Here is a 20,368-nt window from a genome sequence, read left to right as displayed (position 1 = left end):
TACACTGAAGCGTGTTGGTTCCCCTGTGTTCAAAATACATAAATCCAGCTCTGTTACTAATGTTTCCAGCTCTCTTCCCCGGGGGCAAGGCATCTCAGAGCCCCAGATGGGGTGATGGGCGTTGAAATCTCCCAACAAAAGAAAGGGAGGTGGAAGCTGATCTAGGAGATCAGTGACATCATTGATGTTAAGAGTCTCACCTGGTGGAAAATAAACATTACACACTGTAGTTATGACAGGCAGCGGAACGCGAACAGCTACAGCCTCCAGCGGGGTTCTTATTGGAACCTCCTCGCTGTAGGTATCAGAACGGGCAAAAATGCCAACGCCACCGGAAGCCCGGTGAGCATAATGTCGTTCTGTCGAGTATAGTCTAAAATTTCTCAGTACCGTATGATGATCTGGTCGGAAATTTGTTTCATGAATACAGACTATACTCGCCGAATACTCGTTAATGAGTTGGCGCAACTCAGCAAGATGCCTATCATAACCGTTACAATTCCATTGTAACAGTGCCATATTTTATGTGTGGACTACTGTGGTTTAGGTTAGGAGCAGCGTAATGCCGCCTAACCTAACCTACACTCACATCCCCATACGAAGATGGAGATTCATGCTCCACGTGCATCTCCCCGTCACTGGACCAGGTGATGCATGCCTTCAGTTTCTTCGACTTTTTTCGGGGGTGGGGTTTCCTTCTAAGAGGGGAGCGCGCAGGTCTTCTAGAAGGAAGACCCGCTGGCGTGGAATCAGGCCCTCCAGGTGGAGGGCGTGGGGCCCCATTCGTAGGAGAAGTGGAAGAACGCCTGGTAAGGGCGTCGATTCTTGTTTAGACGGGCTGGGAGGTGGTTTCCCAGCCCTGGTCGACGATGCCGCCTCCGCCGGCTTAGGCTCGGCTTTCGCCGACCGCGTAGGGGAAGGAGAAGTTGTCTTCTTCCCCTTCTGTACCGGCGTCTGTTTCTTAGCCGGCACAGGTATATTGGTGGTCGATGGCCAGGATGGACCCACCTTCGAGCTTGTTCTCTTTGTCTTGGGCGCAGCGATCTTCTGGATAGGTGTTCCAGTTGAAAATGAGGAACCTGACAGGGACTGTGCTATCAAGCTGAAATCAAGTGTCTTGGCCGGTGCATTTAGAGAATTAAACTTGCGGGGCGCTTCCTGGTAGGAAAGACCATCCAGGGTCTTGATCTCCGGGATCTTCTTCTCGCTCAGGTAAGTCGGACAGTTCCGATCCCGAGGAGAATGAAGACCAGAGCAGTTAGTGCACTTGTACGGAGGTGTGCACTCCTCCGCGCCGTGAGCTACTTTCCCACATGTACCAAACAATGACTGATTCGAACAACGAGATGTGTTCGAAACTCTGGCATTGATAGCACCGCATAGGAGGCGGGATGTACGGTCTCACATCGCAACGATACGTTGTTACCTTGACTTTCTCTGGCAACACCGACAATTTGAAAGAGACTATGAACGCACCTGTGGCAACGTCTTCACCGTTGACTTTGCCCGTAATGCGCCGGACGTGTGTCACGCCACGGTGCTTCATGTCTTCCATCAATTCATCGTCACTGTTCAGAACGAGATCACGGTGGAAAATAACTCCACGAACCAGATTCAAGGTTTTGTGCTCTTCCACTTTGACGGGGATGTCGCCAAAGTGGTCGCACTTAAGCAACTGTTCGGCTTGGAGCGCAGTGCTCGTCTTCAGTAGCAAACCACCATTGCGCATTTTCTTAAGGTCCTCAAGTTCACCGTAGACACCTTCAATATGCCGACTGAAAAGTATCGATTTAACCAGCTTGAAGTCCTGCCCATCGGTTCTGGTAGCAACCAGGAACCTAGGGAAGCTGGAACCCAGACTGATTCGCTGCGCTTGTTGCCCCCCTTAGGGAATCAAAAGTTAAAGACTTGGGTAGCGAACTACCCGAGGTGGCAGGCGGAAGTTGTTTCGACGCCGTGCCCTAAATCATCCTCCCCGAATGCCACCCAGTCCGATCAGGGGTCTCTGTAGCCGAACCAAGCAGCCAAGGCAATACCCACCTGGTCGTAGCAGGTACTGCCCGGGGTCCGATGTTGGACGATGCCTAATACGGCATGACTGAGGCAATGAGCAGTAGGACTCTTCCTCCAGTCACCCGCAATAGCATGTACCCCATAGCGTATACAGAGCACTAAATATAGGAAAATAAATAAAAAGAATTAATAATAATATATCCTTCTCGCATTCGGCTGTGCGGGGACCTGTGTTGTCAGGCGGACACTACTGCCCGGGTACATGACACTCCCACCCGCCGCTTCCTGGGTGGTTGCAGGCACGGTCTTTCGGGCGTAGTCTCACACGTAGGAGCTCCATCGCCGAGCAGCACGCACATCAAAAATTGGAAATGGTCTACAACTGACCCTCGGAAAAACAATAAAAAAATAAAGAGGGGACTGTACCGGGCGGTACACCTCCACGACGCTTATTTAAAATTTGCGCCAATTGAAACTCCTCTGCTGGAGGAAGTCTGAACTTTATCTACGGTATTAATTTTCAAGTTTCTCAGAAGATGTCACTACTGGGAAATGTTGTAGGTTCTGAACTGGGTCGTTTTCGACGCATTTTTGTTTCCCTATTGTAAGAAGTGTGAACTTTCTCTTCTAGAGGACACTACTGAAGATCAACAATAGTGCACCCTAGTGCGAAGTGAAAGAACTGTTTTTGGAGAAATTTTTATTTCAAAAGTTTGTTTCTTGTTAAATTTCTTTCTGTTATTGTTTAAGTTGGCTGTATACCCTTTTCTTTCCCCTTGTTTTGTATTTAGCCAATCCCGAATTTTTTAAATTAATTTCTAACCAATCAGGTGTATCTTCTCCAAAGGGGATATGTTGCTGTACCCTAGCCAATAAAGTGATTGTGGGCGGGTGTTTTCTTCCCTGAAACACCTCGAACTTTCCGCGAGAGTATATAAACTGCTGATTTTGGGGTCTCTGGGCCACTTCTGTTCCATCTTTCAGTGTGTAAAGTACTTAGCAGGGGGCGGGAAGCGCCTCTTTCTTCGGGCAGCAGTTCAACAATAAGGTAATGGCCGTATAATAACTTCTCTTCTTTCTAGCTCAGCAGTTTAGCTCTCGGGGCGGGTCCGAAGCGTTTCCACCATGTAACTTTCCCTAAAATGTAAAGATACCTTGTATTTATTCTATCCTTTAAGCTACATATTGGGATAGAGAGTGCTTAACCCTCTCGAGCTCCCACTCATATTGTGCTGAGGTGAACTTATTTCTCACAACCGATTCTTCCTTAATGTAATGTAAATTGTTCTTTTCTAAAGTCACCTCTGTAGTATGGGATTAGCCCTTGCATTAGTGGCCTAGAGCCAAATTAGGTTTTTAAACAAATGCATTAGGAGAGCAGTTCGCCTCCTCTCAAATTGGTATTTTAGAGGCCATGTAATTAATCTTTTCTCATTTAATAGGCCTCAGTAGGTTGGGTATCTTACCCCTGTGTTTATGTCCTTAGAGGACAGCTTGAAAGTCAATTTTGGTGTGGTCTTTTATAGGCCAGAACATTGAGAGCGTATTGCTCTTTTGAAATTTGATTTCTGTGTGCCTCGAGCAGGCTTTACTGTGTATTTTGGAGCAAGTGCTCCTGGGCATGATTGGGGTCTTCTGCCCCTTTGTTGGATTCCTGTATATTGTAAAATTGGGCTACTTGTTGAAGTATTGTGGGTTTGGCTCTCGGAGCCCATCCGGTAACTCTGTAATTGTACATTCTCGAATAGTGGCCTTGCTACTCTGTACCTGTCATGCTTGTTATTTTTTTGATTTTATAAAGAAAATATAACCTTGTTAAATTTTACATGAACTCTAATTTCGTAGCTTGAGACCCGTTCACACCCGCACCTTCTTTCACCTCTAACTACCACGGGATACTCCGTAACAGGGACCATGGCCACATGACCCTTTAAGTCGCCTTCTAAGACAGGCAGGGATTACCTATGGATGTATTCGACCCCTCCCATCCACAGGAGGTCCAACACATTTGTCCAAACCGCAATCGATGTCCGCGCCTAGGTCGCCCACTTTTGTCGCCTCATACGACAGGCAGGGGATACCGCGGGTGTATTCTGCATGTGCGTCCCCCACCCTCGAGAGGTATTTTATTTCCCTCAAGTCCGCCGGCAAGCCGATTAGGACTCCCCTATCCGCCACCTGGGACGCGCCACGTGGGAACACCACCTGTCCCCCTGCTACGCCAGCGTAGCAGGTTCGTGGGTTCTTCATGTCTTTCATCAACTCATCGTCAGTGTTCAAAATAAGGTGGCGTTGGAAGATAACTCCGCGAATCAGATTGAAGGATTGCTGCTCCTCCGCTTAAAAGCAAATACCGTTGCGCATTTTCTTGAGATCGTGAAGTTCGCCGCTACTAAAAAGGATCGATTTCACCAGCTTAAAATCGTTCCAGTCGGTTCTGGTAACAACCAGGAACCTAGGGAAGATGGATCCCATTCGTTGACGCTGCGCATGTTACTCGCGTGTTCCCCCCTGAAGGAATCTTAAGTTAAAGGCTTCGGGTGGAGGACGACATTGGCCAGGTCGGAGACGTTTCGAAGCCATGCCCGAAATTATCCACTCCGAATTAGAGGTGTACAAACTCCGCATTTAACTTGCCCATGCTTGCCTGGAGAGTAGGCAAGCAAGCTAGTTGCACGTAAACAACAGTACAAGCAGGCTGCTGTACTCCTGGCCGGATCAAGCTCAGCCCAACTTGGGCAGGCCACAGGTTAGCTTGCTTGCTTGCTTGCTTTCTTCTTCCTGCTGCGTTAATTGATGTTTGTTCGTTCATTGTGGTGATATGAGACTCGCGTGAATGCAGACAGGAAGGGGTTGTTACATGCCAGAATTGATATAGGATTTGTCAACACAATAATATTATTATATATGGTTATTTAGTATTATGTTAATCATTACAAAGATATGTTTAAATTTATTTCGTAATTCAGACGTCTTATGTAACTAATTAACAAATAATATTTCTCTCTGTCAAAAATAGTTACTTAATAAAAAGTAGGTTCTCTGAAAAAAACGTTTGAATATTTAAATAAACATAATGACAGTTTATGGAAATATGACAATAAACACAATATATTATTTATTATTCGAGAAAATTAGAAGCAAAGATATGCATAATGTACGTAGGGCCTACAAGTCATAAATGTAAGTATTAATTTTAGAGGTAACTTTTTTGAAATACATTCAAGGAACCCCTTCCCCACAAAACCAAAAGAAATAATTATAAACCTAATCAGTTCAGAAGTGTAATTTTACCGTTTATTCTCTTAGTTTGTGGTCGCCTCATACTGTGCATACTGGATACCAATATTTAATGCATGGACACATTATCGTTTGTGTACATTACTATGAGGTCATTAAGTCTTTGCGCATCAAGAAGGGAACGCTTTTCGCTGATTAAATTTCCCGAGAAGCTCAAGACCCACTCGATGGAGGCACTCGTAGCGGGTATGTTAAGCACTGTTTTCGCTGTGCGAATTATTTTTCCACCACCGCAGTATATTTTCGTCACTAATAAACCCTTCTTGCAAGTACCTACTGACCTCATCATGTATCATTGGCGAATTTTCTGACCAATCGTCAAATTTCGCTTCCTTACGTTGCACTGAATTTTCTTCATTTGAAGAAGATGGGACTTCTTGTCTTGTCTATTTTGATTGGGTAGCTGCTCTGAAAATATATATGCCCAAGTTCTTGATATTTTATGCTTATGTTAGAATATTAGAATATCTCATTTTCATAGGTATAATAATAATAATAATAATAATAATAATAATAATAATAATAATAATAATAATAATAAAATTATTATTAATTATTATTAATAATTATATAATTATTATTAATAATAATTATTAAATAACCACAGAATCTTACCTTCAGCACACATTTGCTGAACTGCCTCAAAAACAAACGTTTTGTTCTCCTGCATTTAGTTTCTTTAATGTGCGATATTTAGGCACCAAAAATGTTGCAATTTTGTGTAACATAGTGACTTCCATTTTCTGCTGCAGGAAGGCACTACCGGTTTGTTTCAAACGCTTCAAGTACTAAAAATCCATTTAGTATGAAAGCATGTTTACATTTAAATACCGAGCTCGATAGCTGCAGCCGCTTAATTGCGGCCACTATCCAGTAATTGGGAGATAGTGGATTCGAGCCCCACTGTCGGCAGCCCTGAAGATGGTTTTCCGTGGTTTCCCATTTTCACACCAGGCAAATGCCGGGGCTATGCCTTAATTAAGGCCACGGCTGCTTCCTTTCAATTCCCAGGCCTTTCCTATCCCATCCCATATCTGTGTCGGTGCGACGTAAAGCAAATAGAAAAAAAAATTAAATATCAGGAGACTCGCATTAAAATTTGAAAATGAAATATTACCTGTTCATTGTCATCCTTTAGAGTACAATGGGCTTTTAAGGCATAAAACCACGGAAGTAGCAGTTGCACAGTCGGCTCCTCATCACCCTCAAGATCAATTGTGGCTTCCTTAAATGGCTTAAGAAATGTTATAAGCAGGCCAGTAATATCCTGATCATAACCGAGCATTTTATCAGAGGCACCCTCCTTCTCTAAAACAGTTCTCACAGCATCTATCTGGGAATGAACTGATTGCATCATGTCAAAATAACTTTCCACTGAGTAGAAAGATACGGTTTCGAAGATGATTGTAACCTTACACATAGGCCTCCTCTCTTAAAGTACGAAATCAGATATTTCACTGAATGGATAACAGCTAACACATTAGGAACACTTTCTTTCAAAAAGGGTTCGCTCAGAACATGCTTCAAGACCGTATTAATAATATGAGCCATGCATGTAAGATGATTGTATATGCTGAGGGCCTTAACAATATTGCTTCCCTGGTCTGTTACAAATGTAATTTTGCAAATATCTTCATGAGAAAGGCCATGTCCTTTCAAACGATCTTACAATTCACTGCGAATATTTTCACCAGTTTTTGGACAGTCAGGGACTGCCGAACACATTAATACATTCTTACTGAGAGACCAATTTGCATTTATATAGTGCATTGTGACAGACAAATAGTGCACACCCTTGTAATTATCTGTCCACAGGTCAGCGGTACTCGCACAGATGCCAGATTTAATAGCATGTACTATATCGGGAAGCGTTTTACTGCGCACTTTGTCCGCGGAGGTTTATACCTTCGAGAGGGTATAACATTTTTAATATCTAGCGAGCCATACTTTTTGACCATTTCTATCAGCGTTCGCCCTAAATTTAAAAATCCTTCACCCTCAATAGGTTTAAACGGTCTCAAGTCCTTGGCGCACATTTCCACGCACTTGTCAGTCACCAAGTCCTTGTCCTCTTTCAAAATATTTTTAGACTGTGGAAAATTTGGATCAAATTTGCAGACATGTCGCAACATACTTGAGGTCCTTGAATGGGTGTTGAGTAGCTTTTTGCAAAAATTGCATTGCGAGTAACCTACTGGCTTATTTGATACCTGTTCATAAACACATGATAATTTTTCCCATGCTAGATTTGAGCTCTGTTTTATTGCTAGAATAAATTCACCACTGTTTAATTTTTCTTCGACTTCCTATACGGTTGATTTGTTCATTTTCCTACTGGTTGCACCTCTAACTACAACAGAGCTGCACTCGACGCAATACATATAACGGCACATCCACGTCGCGTCGATAGCGAACTTCACGTTCACTCTTGTCAAGTCCGGCAGTCCGAACGGGTCCCAGGCAACCTGTCAGGCTTAGGGAAACCCAGGTTTTGGTTTGCTATGACTAGCGCGCTCAGTACGCGTGCACTCTTGCTTCGCTGACGTTCAAGCTAAGCTGCTTCGCTTGTTGCAGAGCTGCTTGGGGCAGGCAAGCCTGAAGTACAAATTGTACACCTTTACTCCGAATGTCACCCCCTCCGATCAGGGGCCTCTGCAGCCGAACCAACCGTCTGTGTTGTCAGGTGGGTACTACTGCATGGATACATGACGCTCCCACCCGATATGAATTTTGGGAATGCCGTCGGGCTTTTGAGCGTAATTGCACACGTAAGAGGCCCATCTCCAAGCAGTACACACATCAAGAATTTTGAATCGGTCTGCAACTAACCCTGAAAAAAGAACGAGGGTACCTATGGCCACATGGCCCTTTTAGTCGCCTTCTACGATAGGCAGGGATTACCTGTGGATGTATTCAGCCCCTCCCATACACAGGGAACCAACACATTGTACCAAACCACAATCTATGCCCGCGCCTAAGTCGCCCCTTTTAGTCACCTCTTACGTTAGGCAGGGGATGCCGTGGGTGTATTCTTCGAGTGCTTCCACCCACAAGTGGTGGTGATAATTGTTGAACATTTATTTTACATGTTAATGGCCTACATTGGACCACTCTACTCAATTTTACTGAGTTTTTTTTTTTTTTTGCTTTTCTTTAGCCTAATATTGTTTTCAATCTGAGAGATGCTGCCTACCTTTCTTCAATTGAAAACACCCTTCCATTAGTCCTTTTATTGACCTTGGACTGTAGCCTGGTGTGTATGTCTTGAAGTATTTTTTTCTTTTCTTTTTTGCTTTACGTCACACCGACACAGATAGGTCTTATGGCGACGACGGAACAGGAAATGGCTGGGAGTGGGAAGGAAGCGGCCGTGGCCTTAATTTAGGTACAGCCCCAGCATTTTCCTGGTGTGAAAATGGGAAACCATGGAAAACCATTTTCAGGGCTGCCGACAGTGGGGTTTGAATTTAGTAACTCCCGAATACTTTGAAGTATCTTATTTTAGTCTTTTTTGTTCTTAAGATAATGATGATGATATTGATGACGATAACAACAACAAACACAATAATATAAATAACAATACCGTTACCGGTAATTATTATAATATTTGGAGAAATTAGAACTAAATGAATTTACATATTTCAAATATGACCGATTATTATTATTATTATTATTATTATTATTATTATTATTATTATTATTATTATTATTATTATTAAATTGCTTTGAAATACAAAAGGGCTTCTTAAAATACACTCACTTGATTATAATTGCATTGTCTATTGAGAAAGTATCTGAGGGCAGACCAAATATATTCCAAGCTCGAATCTGTACGGCGTCGCCAAGGATTGAAGTCAGGGTGAAGTCTTCTGAACAAGCTATGTTCAACGTTGTCACATGGTGCACCCATTCTTTAATTTGATCCATTCGGAAGCCCTGCGTAAATGGGCCCAAATACGCTACAACTCCAGAACTCACCAGCACATCACCTGAAACAAATTTCCATGTGTAGACAAATCATGTCAGGACAGATATATATAATTCAAGTTAGAAGTTAAAATTATCACATTAAAATACCCAAACATAAACTAATATAGAATCAATGGAATTAAAATGTAGTTAACAATATCACAAAAACTAATAGAAAATATACTTTTAAAACAGCTTAATACGGGGTGTGGCAATCCTAAATAAATTAATTTTCATTTTCAATTTTAATGTGACCCTGTCCCAATTTTATATGGAATGGCCGTGTTTAAACTTAGATTGTAAATAAATGCATGTACAGCAAATACCATTGTTTTATTTCAGCATGAACGCTGACTCGATTAGTTACCAGAGTTGGGACGTAAAGTCAGTGTCATAATATCTTTCAGTTCATATTGTCATGAAATTAAAATATGAGTTTCATATCTAATGTTGTAAAATATTCCAAAATTTTCTGAGTATGATTTTTGCTTCTCAACTCTGCTTTGTTTTCTTTATTTTGGTGTACATTTCTCCTGTGTTATTAATGCCTTTCAGAAATGATTGTTGGCAGTAATTATTTTACCATTTTCAAAAACCATAAATTATTACCTTCTCCAAACCTCCCACTCCTCTCTCAGGGAAATCAACTGTAGTGCACTCAACTTAAACAACTTCACTCATAGAAATGTAAATGAACAAATACAGCAAAAGAATGTTATTCCTTCCGTAGGACCGAAGAAAGTAAGATGGTAAGTTATTTTTGTTTTCTCATGCGGTAACAAATATGAAGGAAGTGTATTGTATGAACTGAATTTAATTAATTGATCTGATCAGTATATGTCAAATTACTAAAATAGAAAGAAATTCTAATCACGAAGAACTGCACTGATTATTTGTGTTCCGGGGTTACCCGTGGGATGCAGAAGTGAAAGAAGGTGCGGGCTGGAATGGGTGTAACTACCAAGACGAAAGATGAATTAAAATTTTGCTAAAGGTTATATTTTTTCAAAAGTGCCAAAAATTAACCAGAGTTGACAATTTAGACTTTGACAAGTCAACCAATAAACAACGATAAGGTTCAAGACCAGAAAGGTCAAGATTTAGAGACAATTTAACAACTTTTCACTAGGTGAAATAACAATGAAATCAGGTACAATGCCAAATTAGAAGCAAGACTAGAGGGATCCCAATTTTAGGGATTTTTACACACTTGGGCTACCAGCCCCAAATTTTACAAATTTTCGGTTGGTTTAAAGCTCGAGCTGTACAAAAGACATAAGTATTAGAAAGGCAGAAATCCCTTCATACCTGGAGCTATTGCTCCCAGTTAACACCATCACCTTCCGAAGGCAATTTTACAATTTTAGAAAAAGAGCTGACCTGCTCTCAATTTTCCTCGCCTATCAAAATGCTACAACAAACTTTTCCATCAACTGCCCCTCAAGGCACATTTTCAAAGAAACAGAGGTATCTTGTACCCAACCTACTGGGGCCTGAATAGAAAAAAATTATTAGTTAATTTAAATGGCCCAAAATACCAAATGAATGGAGGCGAATACTTGCACTCCCGAATGAAACTTCTTAAAACCTAGGTGGCACAAGGCCTATTACACAGGGGCTAATCCCATACTAGGGACGCGACTCGTATAAGAACACTTTACTACATTAAGGAGAGAAGAAAAACGGTTATGAAAACGTAGTCACCTCAAACCAATATGAGTGGGAGCTCGAGAGGGTTAAGCACTTTCTATCCCAATTTGCAGTTAACGATAGGGAGTTTTTACAAAGTGATTTTACATTTTGAAAGGTAGGTTACATGAGAAAGGTTTCGAACCTGCCCCGCGGGTTAAATTGCTGAGCTAGCAATATTAAGAAATTAAACGGCCATTACCTTGTAGAGCTGGTGACTGAAGAAAAGAGGCGCTTCCCGCCTCCTGTTACATATTCACACACTAGACTAGATGTCGATGAAGTGGCGAAGAGCCATGAACGTCAGCAGTTTTATACCGTCGTGGAAGATTCCAGACCTTCCGTGAAATAAAACAGCCACACCCACTCCGTTTATTGGTGGATGGAAAAGTTACATCCAAAATTGGAGAAGACATACAGGATTGGTTAAACATTAATTAACTAAATTTATGATTGGTTAAATTCAAAACTGGCGGAAAGAGAAGGGTTATATTGCCAACCCAAAAAATGAATGAAAGAAATTTAACAAAGAACAAACTTATGAATACCAAATTTCTTCAAAAACAGTTCCTTCACTTCGCACCAGGGTGCACAATTATAGTTCTTAGGCAGTGACATCTAGAAGAGGATGTCCACACTTTTTGCTAGATAGCAAACAAAAACACGTCGCAATTGACACAGTTCAGAAAACTTCAAAATTACACAATTTACAGTAGTGACATCTTTTAAGAAACAGTAGAATTGATTCAGATTTTAAAGTTCAGAGTTTCTCCTGTAGGGGATTACTTAAGGCGGAAAATTCAAATGTGCGGCGTATAGGTGTACCAACCGGTACAATTTGATTAAAATAAAAAATGTCTAGAGATACCATTCAATCCTCAAATTAAGTTGTTTATTTCCCCTGTATTTTTCACGACGATTCCTTTTTTTTTTTTTTTTTTCAGTCGCTCGCGATTCGCAATGAAGCTGGCCGTGTATGGTGCAGAGATTACTGTTACAGTGTACGAATGCTTGTAAAATATAGTTTTAAAAACCTCGGTTATTCATGTAAGGAAATCCAAGAATCATTCATATAAGAGCAGTTGTTCAGCAAAGACTGGATGAATCACGTAACTTCGCTCGTATGTGCGCGTCCCCGGGCCTGCCTTTCTGAAAGCAAAGAACAAACTATCACGTTACAATGGGTGCCAGATTATTCAGACATAAACGGAAATGTCCCCGCTGACCGATTGACACAGGAGGCAGCGACTGAAAATGGGTTAAATGTTAATATTGCAAATTCCTATACCAACTATCACACAATAATACCAATATAATGAGTCCGTTATTGGATATTATCAATTTACAGGCTCACTCATTCCTGTTGCTAGCGTTTCGCCCCAGTGTGTTAATTTGCGCTTGTCAGTTTACAAATAACACACCTACCAAGACGCATGGCCAGTGCGTACCGTGGAGGGTACTACTACTACTACTACTACTACTACCACCACCCTGAAGGAGGAGGCGGGCCTCTTGGACGGTTCTCTCAGGCCGAGAGATTTGTTACGGTGAAGGAGATGCTCGGAGAAGGTGATTGGGTTGGTGGCCGCGGCCTGTACTAGGAATTGTCGCAGCATTCGCCTTAGTACAGGAGAATGGAAAACCACGGAAAACCATTCTCAGGCCACTCCAATGGCCAGATTCAAGGTTTGTGCTCCTCCACTTTGACAGGAATATCGCCAAAGTGGTCGCACTTGAGCAACCAATCAGCTTGCACGGCAGTGCGCGTCTTCTACAACTAACTGCCGTTGCGCATTTTTTTTTTCAGATCGTTCAGTTCGCCGTAGACACCTATGTGCCTACGAAACAAAATAGAGTTTACCAGCTTGAAGTCCCTCCCATCTGTTCTGGTAGCAGCCAGAAACCTAGGGAAGCTGGATCTCATTCCTTCACGCTGCGCTTCTTCCCAGAGGGTTGAACCCCTCAAGGAATCAAATGTTAAACACTTCGGTGGGGGACCACCTTATAAAGGGAAGCACACCAACAACTTCAACTGTGAAGACGAATCTGAACGGGTCAACAAATCCTGCTTTCAAGTCCTTAAAACGTTAAATCGCGGAGTACACGGTGGCCGCGGCAGGCCATAAAATCAATGGGTGATCAATTGCTTGTTTCCGCCAAGGCAGGTGAACCAACACTGGGCTTCGTATTGCTTCAATCACTGGCCAAATAACAGTCAAACAGTGGCTGCCCCCACCCCCTCCAGGGCAGACCAATAGGCGACTAACACACCATAGTCTGCACTATCACTGGCCAAAGAATATGTCGCGGATTGACCATTGGCTACGTCTACTACGAGATATGTATGTATTCTGTGTATTTGTAAAATAGTTATATTTACTCTGTGAGCTGTGTGGTACTGATAACAATCGATGTGGTATTGTGAACACGGCAGTGAAGTCCTCTTATAATTTAGTAGTTTACGAATTAGGCCTATATTACACAAATTTTGTGTCAAAACCCGGGAATATTACGAGTTCAACGCGACACGACAGAACAGAAGAGGATCTTCACATCACGGTCCCGGAAGTTGAGCGAGTTAAATCTCGACATATCTACGCATCTCTGAGGAGAAGAAAGGATCACCAACACCGTTCAAATGCAACAGATGAGACGAAACAGAATTATTGTATACTTAATGTTAACCGTAGATTGGTAATTTTTGTTAACATTTAATGCAAGAGAAGATCGAAGGAATTACGGTATTACTCGTAACACGGAATATAACCTCACCGTTATCAAAATATAACATCTACGTCAAAATATCCGTAATGGCTTCCATTCCAGAGGATCTAAGCATGCCGCACTCGTGTAGAACACTAGCACCGTCTGTTGAACAAAGGGAGTAACTACGTTATGATCTTGAAACTGTAATACGACATTCCCCCTGGCAACCATTCAATTGACACAATAGTGTATGACGTAAGATTGAGCCAAGCAATCATTTCACATGCTTATTTTATGTCTAAATGCCTTGAGTAGTAATAGTTTTCAGGGCAACGAAGAATTAATTTACTAGCAGGAGACATCATGGAAGGCAGTACAGCGAATCACCTCACAAAATTGAAACGCAGACGAGCGACTCAACGTTCGAACACTACGCGTTTTATTAATCAGATTCATTCGTTCAGTCAATCCGCGAACTTAGATGAAACATTACATACCTGCGAGCGTCTAAAGGAATCTTTAGCGTCTTTAAATGCTTTAAATAACAGTATCCAAGATTTACTCAATGACGCAGAGTACGAAGACGACGTGGCAGCCTGCGAAGAATACCTGGACAACTGCAAACGGGAGTTTAGATAGGCCATGAGCCTCATACAACAGAAACGCGCGGGGAACGAGGTCAACTCCATCACTACGTCTCAGAGTGACCTTGTTCGACCCACGACTACAGTGGAGATAAAGCTTTCTACCATTAAACTGCAGTCATTCTCAGGGAACGTAGAAGAATCGCCGGGATTCTAGGAGCAGTTCGAATTTTCCACTGACAAAAATTCGTCGATGTCCGTCGTCAACAAAGAAGTGTTTCTCTGCGAGTACTTGGAAGGAGAACCAAGGCGTCTCGTGGACGGGATATCTGTAACAGCAGACACATATGAACAGAGTAAAAACATTCTGATATCACGATATGGGAGTAAGAGTCGAGAAGAGGATTATCCAGCAACACCTCGATAACTTGGAAAACCTCGAAGTTGCAGTTTCGGAGGCCCCAGAAATATTACACACGACCTACATTGAATGCCATTGCCGGATGCAAGCATTAAGAGCACTAGGTGATGACATCGACGCATATGGTCGAATTTTAGCACCCAAACTATTACGAACCGCTCCAGAGGACGTCTGTCGCCGCTCGCTCGTCCACGCTAAAAGACTAGCCATACATGAAGGGGACACTACCCAACTAATGGCATTCTTTAACTAAGAAGTGGAAGGAGCTTTTAATGCTCAAAGTATACGGAGTGACGTCCCGCTAACGACCTCTTCAATACCCACAGCAGCCACTCTTCACGTAAACACAAAACCTAACAAACAAAAGGGGAAGCAGACACCGAGACTATACCCTTTCTGTGCGTACTGCGAAAACCGAAGTCACTGGGATTAGGACTGTCAGCAGATGAAGGATTTCCAGGTGAGAGACGAGAGACTGAAAGGCACAAACCGGTGCTTTATTTGCCTACGCCGAAGGCAAAACAAGACAGTGTTTTAAGAAAAATGTCGAGGATCACACCATGTGTCCATTTGTACCGATGGCAGCAGTCAACACAATTCCGTGGGCATGATTGGGGTCGTTACGCCCGATTTCACACTCCTGCAAACGGCCTTTGTATGGATCAAGGGGCCGGCAGAGCGTAGCAAGCTAAATCGTTGTATCCTGGATGCAGGGAGTCAATCGAACTTCATCCACAATTTTCTGATTGATTCGTTGCAGCTTAATGTTACTGATCGCAAGACTCTTGAGATAAGCATGTCTGAATCACCCTCCACTATGTACGATATTAGGTAGAAGGTGTATTTGACATTATGGGCTACTCAGCAGAGCTAAAGTCACAGCTCTTACACTTCTCAACCAACTGTGCCCCAAGACATAACCGCGCTAGCATCGCTAACGATGATGAAGCTGGACGATCCGAGTGACGACCCTGACAAAGACCTTCCGATCGAGGTACTCATAGGCGCAGATTTATACTGGATGATGATGATGCTTGTTGTTTAAAGGGGTTTAGAGGTAATCTGCCTCTAACAGTACGAAATGAGACAACATGTAATGACAACTTAAAAGTCCAAAATCATCCACTGACCAGAATTCAAAACGTGGTGACGAAGAATGAATGGATGGATATGAATTTTGAAATAATCATTGGATCCGACCCGTAACATTCCCAGAAAAAGGCGTTAAACAATAGCATTACTGACCAAGAGACTGCTTCTAAAGCACAATCCTGAATAGATGATGTTTGAAGTCAAAAGATGTCCAAAACCAGGTCATCGGCCCCTCATAATGGTACTTATCACTAGAAAATTGTCCGACTCGTTGGCTGAATGGTCAGCGTACTGGCCTTCGGTTCAGAGGGTCCCGGGTTCGATTCCCGGCCGGGTCGGGGATTTTAACCTTCATTGGTTAATTCCAATGGCCCAGGGGCTGGGTGTTTGTGCTGTCCCCAACATCTCTGCAACTCACACACCACACATAACACTATCCTCCACCACAATAACACGTAGTTACCTACACATGGCAGATGCCGCCCACCCTCATCGGAGGGTCTGCCTTACAACGGCTGCACTCGGCTAGTAATAGCCACACGATATTATTATTACTAGAAAATTAGAACCATGGTATTTGTCATGTTGCAGTACTAATCAAAAGTTGCGTAGACTCGCGGTATTCCACACATTATGGTACAACTCAAAGGAAATGAAATGCGCATATGTAACACAGACAACAGGCAACGCAAACCAATGGTGTTCCTCACATAGGTGTACTAATCACAGGCAAGGGAAATGTGTCGCTCACCCATTGTGTCGCTCATACAGTGGTACTAATCACAGCTACTGTAAAACTAACCCTGATGCACACACTGTTTCTACTAATCACAAACCTATATGGTACCTAACATAATGGTACTACGCGCAAGTAAAAGCGACCCATGGTGTTGCCCGCGTCGTAGTACTAATTACAAGTAGTCTCATGGTTCTAATTCGATCATCCCTTGGTCGCCCCTTTTAGTCGCCTCTTACGACATGCAGGGGATATAGTGGGTGTATTCTTCGCCTGTGTTCCCCACAGGGAAATGGGGGTTTGGTCCGCGAGAAATATTATATATATTGTCGCTAAAGACCGCCAGCAAGCCGGTTAGGACCCCCCTATCCGCCACCTGGGACGTGCCACGTGGAAGTATCTCCTCTCCCCCTGCTACGGCAGCGTAGTAGGTTCGTGGCATACTGGAAGAGAGTAACAATGATAGAACCTATCACAGCATCACAATCACTGGTTCTTCTTCCTACTATCTTTGGATACATACTCAGCGGAAGTAGATCTGTCATTACGATCAACCAATTAATGCTGTTGATGATGATTGTTGTTTTAAGGGGTCTAACATCTAGGTAATCGGCCGCTAACGGTACGAAATGAGACAACATGTAATGACAACTTATCCAAAATCCTCCACTGACCAGAATTCAAAACATGAGGACGAAGAATGAAAAGATGGATATGAATTTAGAACAATCAGTGGATCCGACCCGCACTGCCTCACATTCACATAAACTGATATAAAGAAATCGCATTACTGTCCAAGGGATTGCTTCTAAAGCACAATACTGAATCGATGATGTTTGTAGTCTAAAGGTGTCCAAAATCTAGGTCATCGGCCCCTCATAATGGTACTCATCACTAGAAAAGTAAATGGTGATGATCATGCTTGTTTAAAGGGGCCTAACATCGAGGTCATCGGCCCCTAATGGTACGAAATGAGATAACGAAAAATTGAAAAACATCCACTGACCAAAATAAAAAAAATGTCATGAAAAATGAATGGATGGATTTGAACACAACAAACAAAAAACAAACAAAACAGTGGATCAGACTAAAAATGATTATAAATAATAGTATTAGTGACCAAGGGACCACTTATAAAGCACAATGATGCTACTGGCACTTATCGGTAGTAAAGGAGAACCATGATATTTCTAAAGCTGCGGTACTAATCAAAGGTAGAGTAAACTCATGGTGTTCCAAACATTAAGGTATTACTCACAAGTATTGTACGTCGTAAAGGTAACGCAGACCTATGGTGTTTCTCTCACAATAGCGCCACTCATAGCCAACGCAAACCGATGAGGTTCCTCACCTAGGTGTACTAGTCACGGGCGCCGGTATTCCCGTGGTGTTCCTACAGAGTGGGTACTAATCACTGGCAACGCAGACCTATGGCGTCGCTCGTATAGTGGTACAACTCACAGGCTACGCCCAGACGCGTGGTGTCGCTCACACGGGTACAACTCACAGTTGCACACACGGGCACGACTCACGGGTACTGGAAACCCACACTGAACCCCACTCGAGTGCTACGAATCACAAAACTATGGAGTACCTAACACAGTGGTACTACTCGCAAGTAAAAGCGGCCGATGGTGTTCCGCACGTGATGGTACTAATCAAAAGTAGTTTCATGGTTCTAATCCAAGCATCCCTTGGTCACGCCTTTTAGTCGCCTCTCACGACAGGCAGGGGATACCGTGGGTGTATTATTCGTCTGCCCCCTCCCACCCACAGGGGGTGTGTGTTTGGTCCGCGAAAGGTATTTTATTTCCCTCAAGTCCGCCGGTAAGCCGGTTAGGAACACCCTATCCGCATCCTGGGACGCGCCACGTGGGAGTATCACCTCTCCCCCTGCTACGCCAGCGTTGTTGGTTCGTGGTCAACCAAATAACGGCCCATCATGGTTCACTCACAATGGATAAGATAACTGATAAAAGCGTGCGACGGTTCTGGGAGTTGGAAACTACCGGAATTGTGGATAACCAGGAGAGAAAATTATCCATTAGAGAAAACTCCATTTTCAAGAGTTTCGAGACTCCTGTCGCATCGAACATGTACAAAGGGTTGTGCCATTACTTATTTTTTTATTTATTTATTTATTTATTTATTTATTTATTTATTTATTTATTTATTTATTTATTTATTGTGCTTCAGACAGGTACAAACCTAATGATGTGAAACACATATACATATACTATTACATTAGATAAAAACAAATATTAAATTAAAATTATAATACCTCTTATGAAAGTCCTTGTAAAATAAAGTCATAAATGAAATAAAAAATACACTTTTCTTCAGTAACATAGTATTACAAATATTCAGTTACATATGCACATATTATAACAAGGTATTTAAAATATTACAATTAAAATTATTTACGAACTGCTTTAAAGCTGCATTAGTACTGTAATTATACATGATGGTAGTGATATTATCGAAGATAATAATGATGATGAGCTAGATGGTATAACTAGAAACTAGAATATTAACTAAAGTTATGAGGCTAACAATGGGAATCAGCAAAGTGGGATTTTAACTTAGAAGAGAAAACAATTAAGTTATTTGTTTACATTGTTTTACTATGGATGTGTATGTAGTTGCAAATATATCTATTCTATACTTATTGCTATATTTATTAAATATTTTCATTGAGTTTAACACTGGTGAATACTATGTTGTTGGGTTCTTGATCTAGAGCAGTAGAAAGTAACATATTTCGGGCGTGTAAATGGATTAGGGACAGACAAGTTGAACAGAGAGAGCAAGTTAGAGCTACCAATAATATTGTTAAATAATTTGTAGACAAATAGAAGAACTGCAATTACTCGTCTTTTTGCTAAGGACTTATAGCCAAGTTGTTTCATTAAGTCATCATACGAATCAAATTTAGGATAATTATTAGTTATTTTGTACGTAAGGTATCTAAGAAATTTGTTTTGCACCATTTCAACTTTGTTTTCATATAGTTTAAAGGTGGGATTCCAAATGGTTGGTGCATATTCCAGCCGACTTCTTACAAAGGAGTTGTATAATAGCTTTATTGCCTCGGGATTTGTGAAGTCACGTGTGCGTCTCTTAATAAATCCTAATATTCTGTAAGCATCTGCAACTACTTCGTTTATGTGCAGAGAGAACTTCAATTTAGCGTCAAAATGCACGCCAAGATCCTTGATAAAATTCACTGATGACAGATTAGTATTCAAAATATTATATGAGTGAATAATTTTATTTTTATTCCTGGAAAATACCATTACATGACACTTGTTAATGTTAAAATCGAACTCGTTAATAACGCTCCAATGTGATATGCTATTGAGGTCTTTCTGAAGAAATCTACAGTCCACCTGTGAACGAATGGTTCTGAAAATTTTTACATCGTCTGCGAATAGCAATATGTTTGAATACTGTACGCATTTAGGAAGATCATTGATAAGGAGTAAGAAGAGTAATGGTCCAAGATTTGAGCCCTGTGGGACACTAGATCGAGTATTGTAATACTCAGATTCAAATCCTTTATAAGACACAAATTGTTGTCTATCAGACAGATATGATGCAAATAATTTTATTAAGCTGTGAGAGAGTCCATAATAAGCTAATTTATTTAAAAGTACATCGTGATCAACTTTATCGAATGCTTTTCTAAAATCTGTGAAAACTACATCCACTTGGCCTCCTGTATCCATGGCTGCCGACACTTCATGAGTGAACTCCAACAAATTTGTCGTTGTCGATTTCCCCGGTCTGAAGCCATGTTGGGTGTCGATGATGATGATGATGATGATGATTGTTGTTTAAAGGGGCCTAACATCTAGG

General features: G+C 41.9%; 1 protein-coding gene across 1 annotated transcript in view; it reads right to left on the bottom strand.

Annotated features, from left to right (window-relative positions):
• Positions 1–20,368, bottom strand: part of Dhc36C (Dynein heavy chain at 36C) — a 911,918-nt gene that overhangs the window by 188,810 nt on the left and 702,740 nt on the right. The window contains exon 38 of the mRNA XM_068227203.1: positions 9,074–9,302. Coding sequence (XP_068083304.1) covers positions 9,074–9,302 — 229 coding nt within the window. The remainder of the gene's footprint in view (positions 1–9,073; positions 9,303–20,368) is intronic.

This window comes from Anabrus simplex, chromosome 4 (genome assembly GCF_040414725.1).
Source record: "Anabrus simplex isolate iqAnaSimp1 chromosome 4, ASM4041472v1, whole genome shotgun sequence".
In the NCBI taxonomy this organism is placed as follows: Eukaryota; Metazoa; Arthropoda; class Insecta; order Orthoptera; family Tettigoniidae; genus Anabrus; species Anabrus simplex.
The sequence above is the reverse complement of the archived record's forward strand: the minus strand, read 5'-3'. Positions and strand labels throughout refer to the sequence as shown.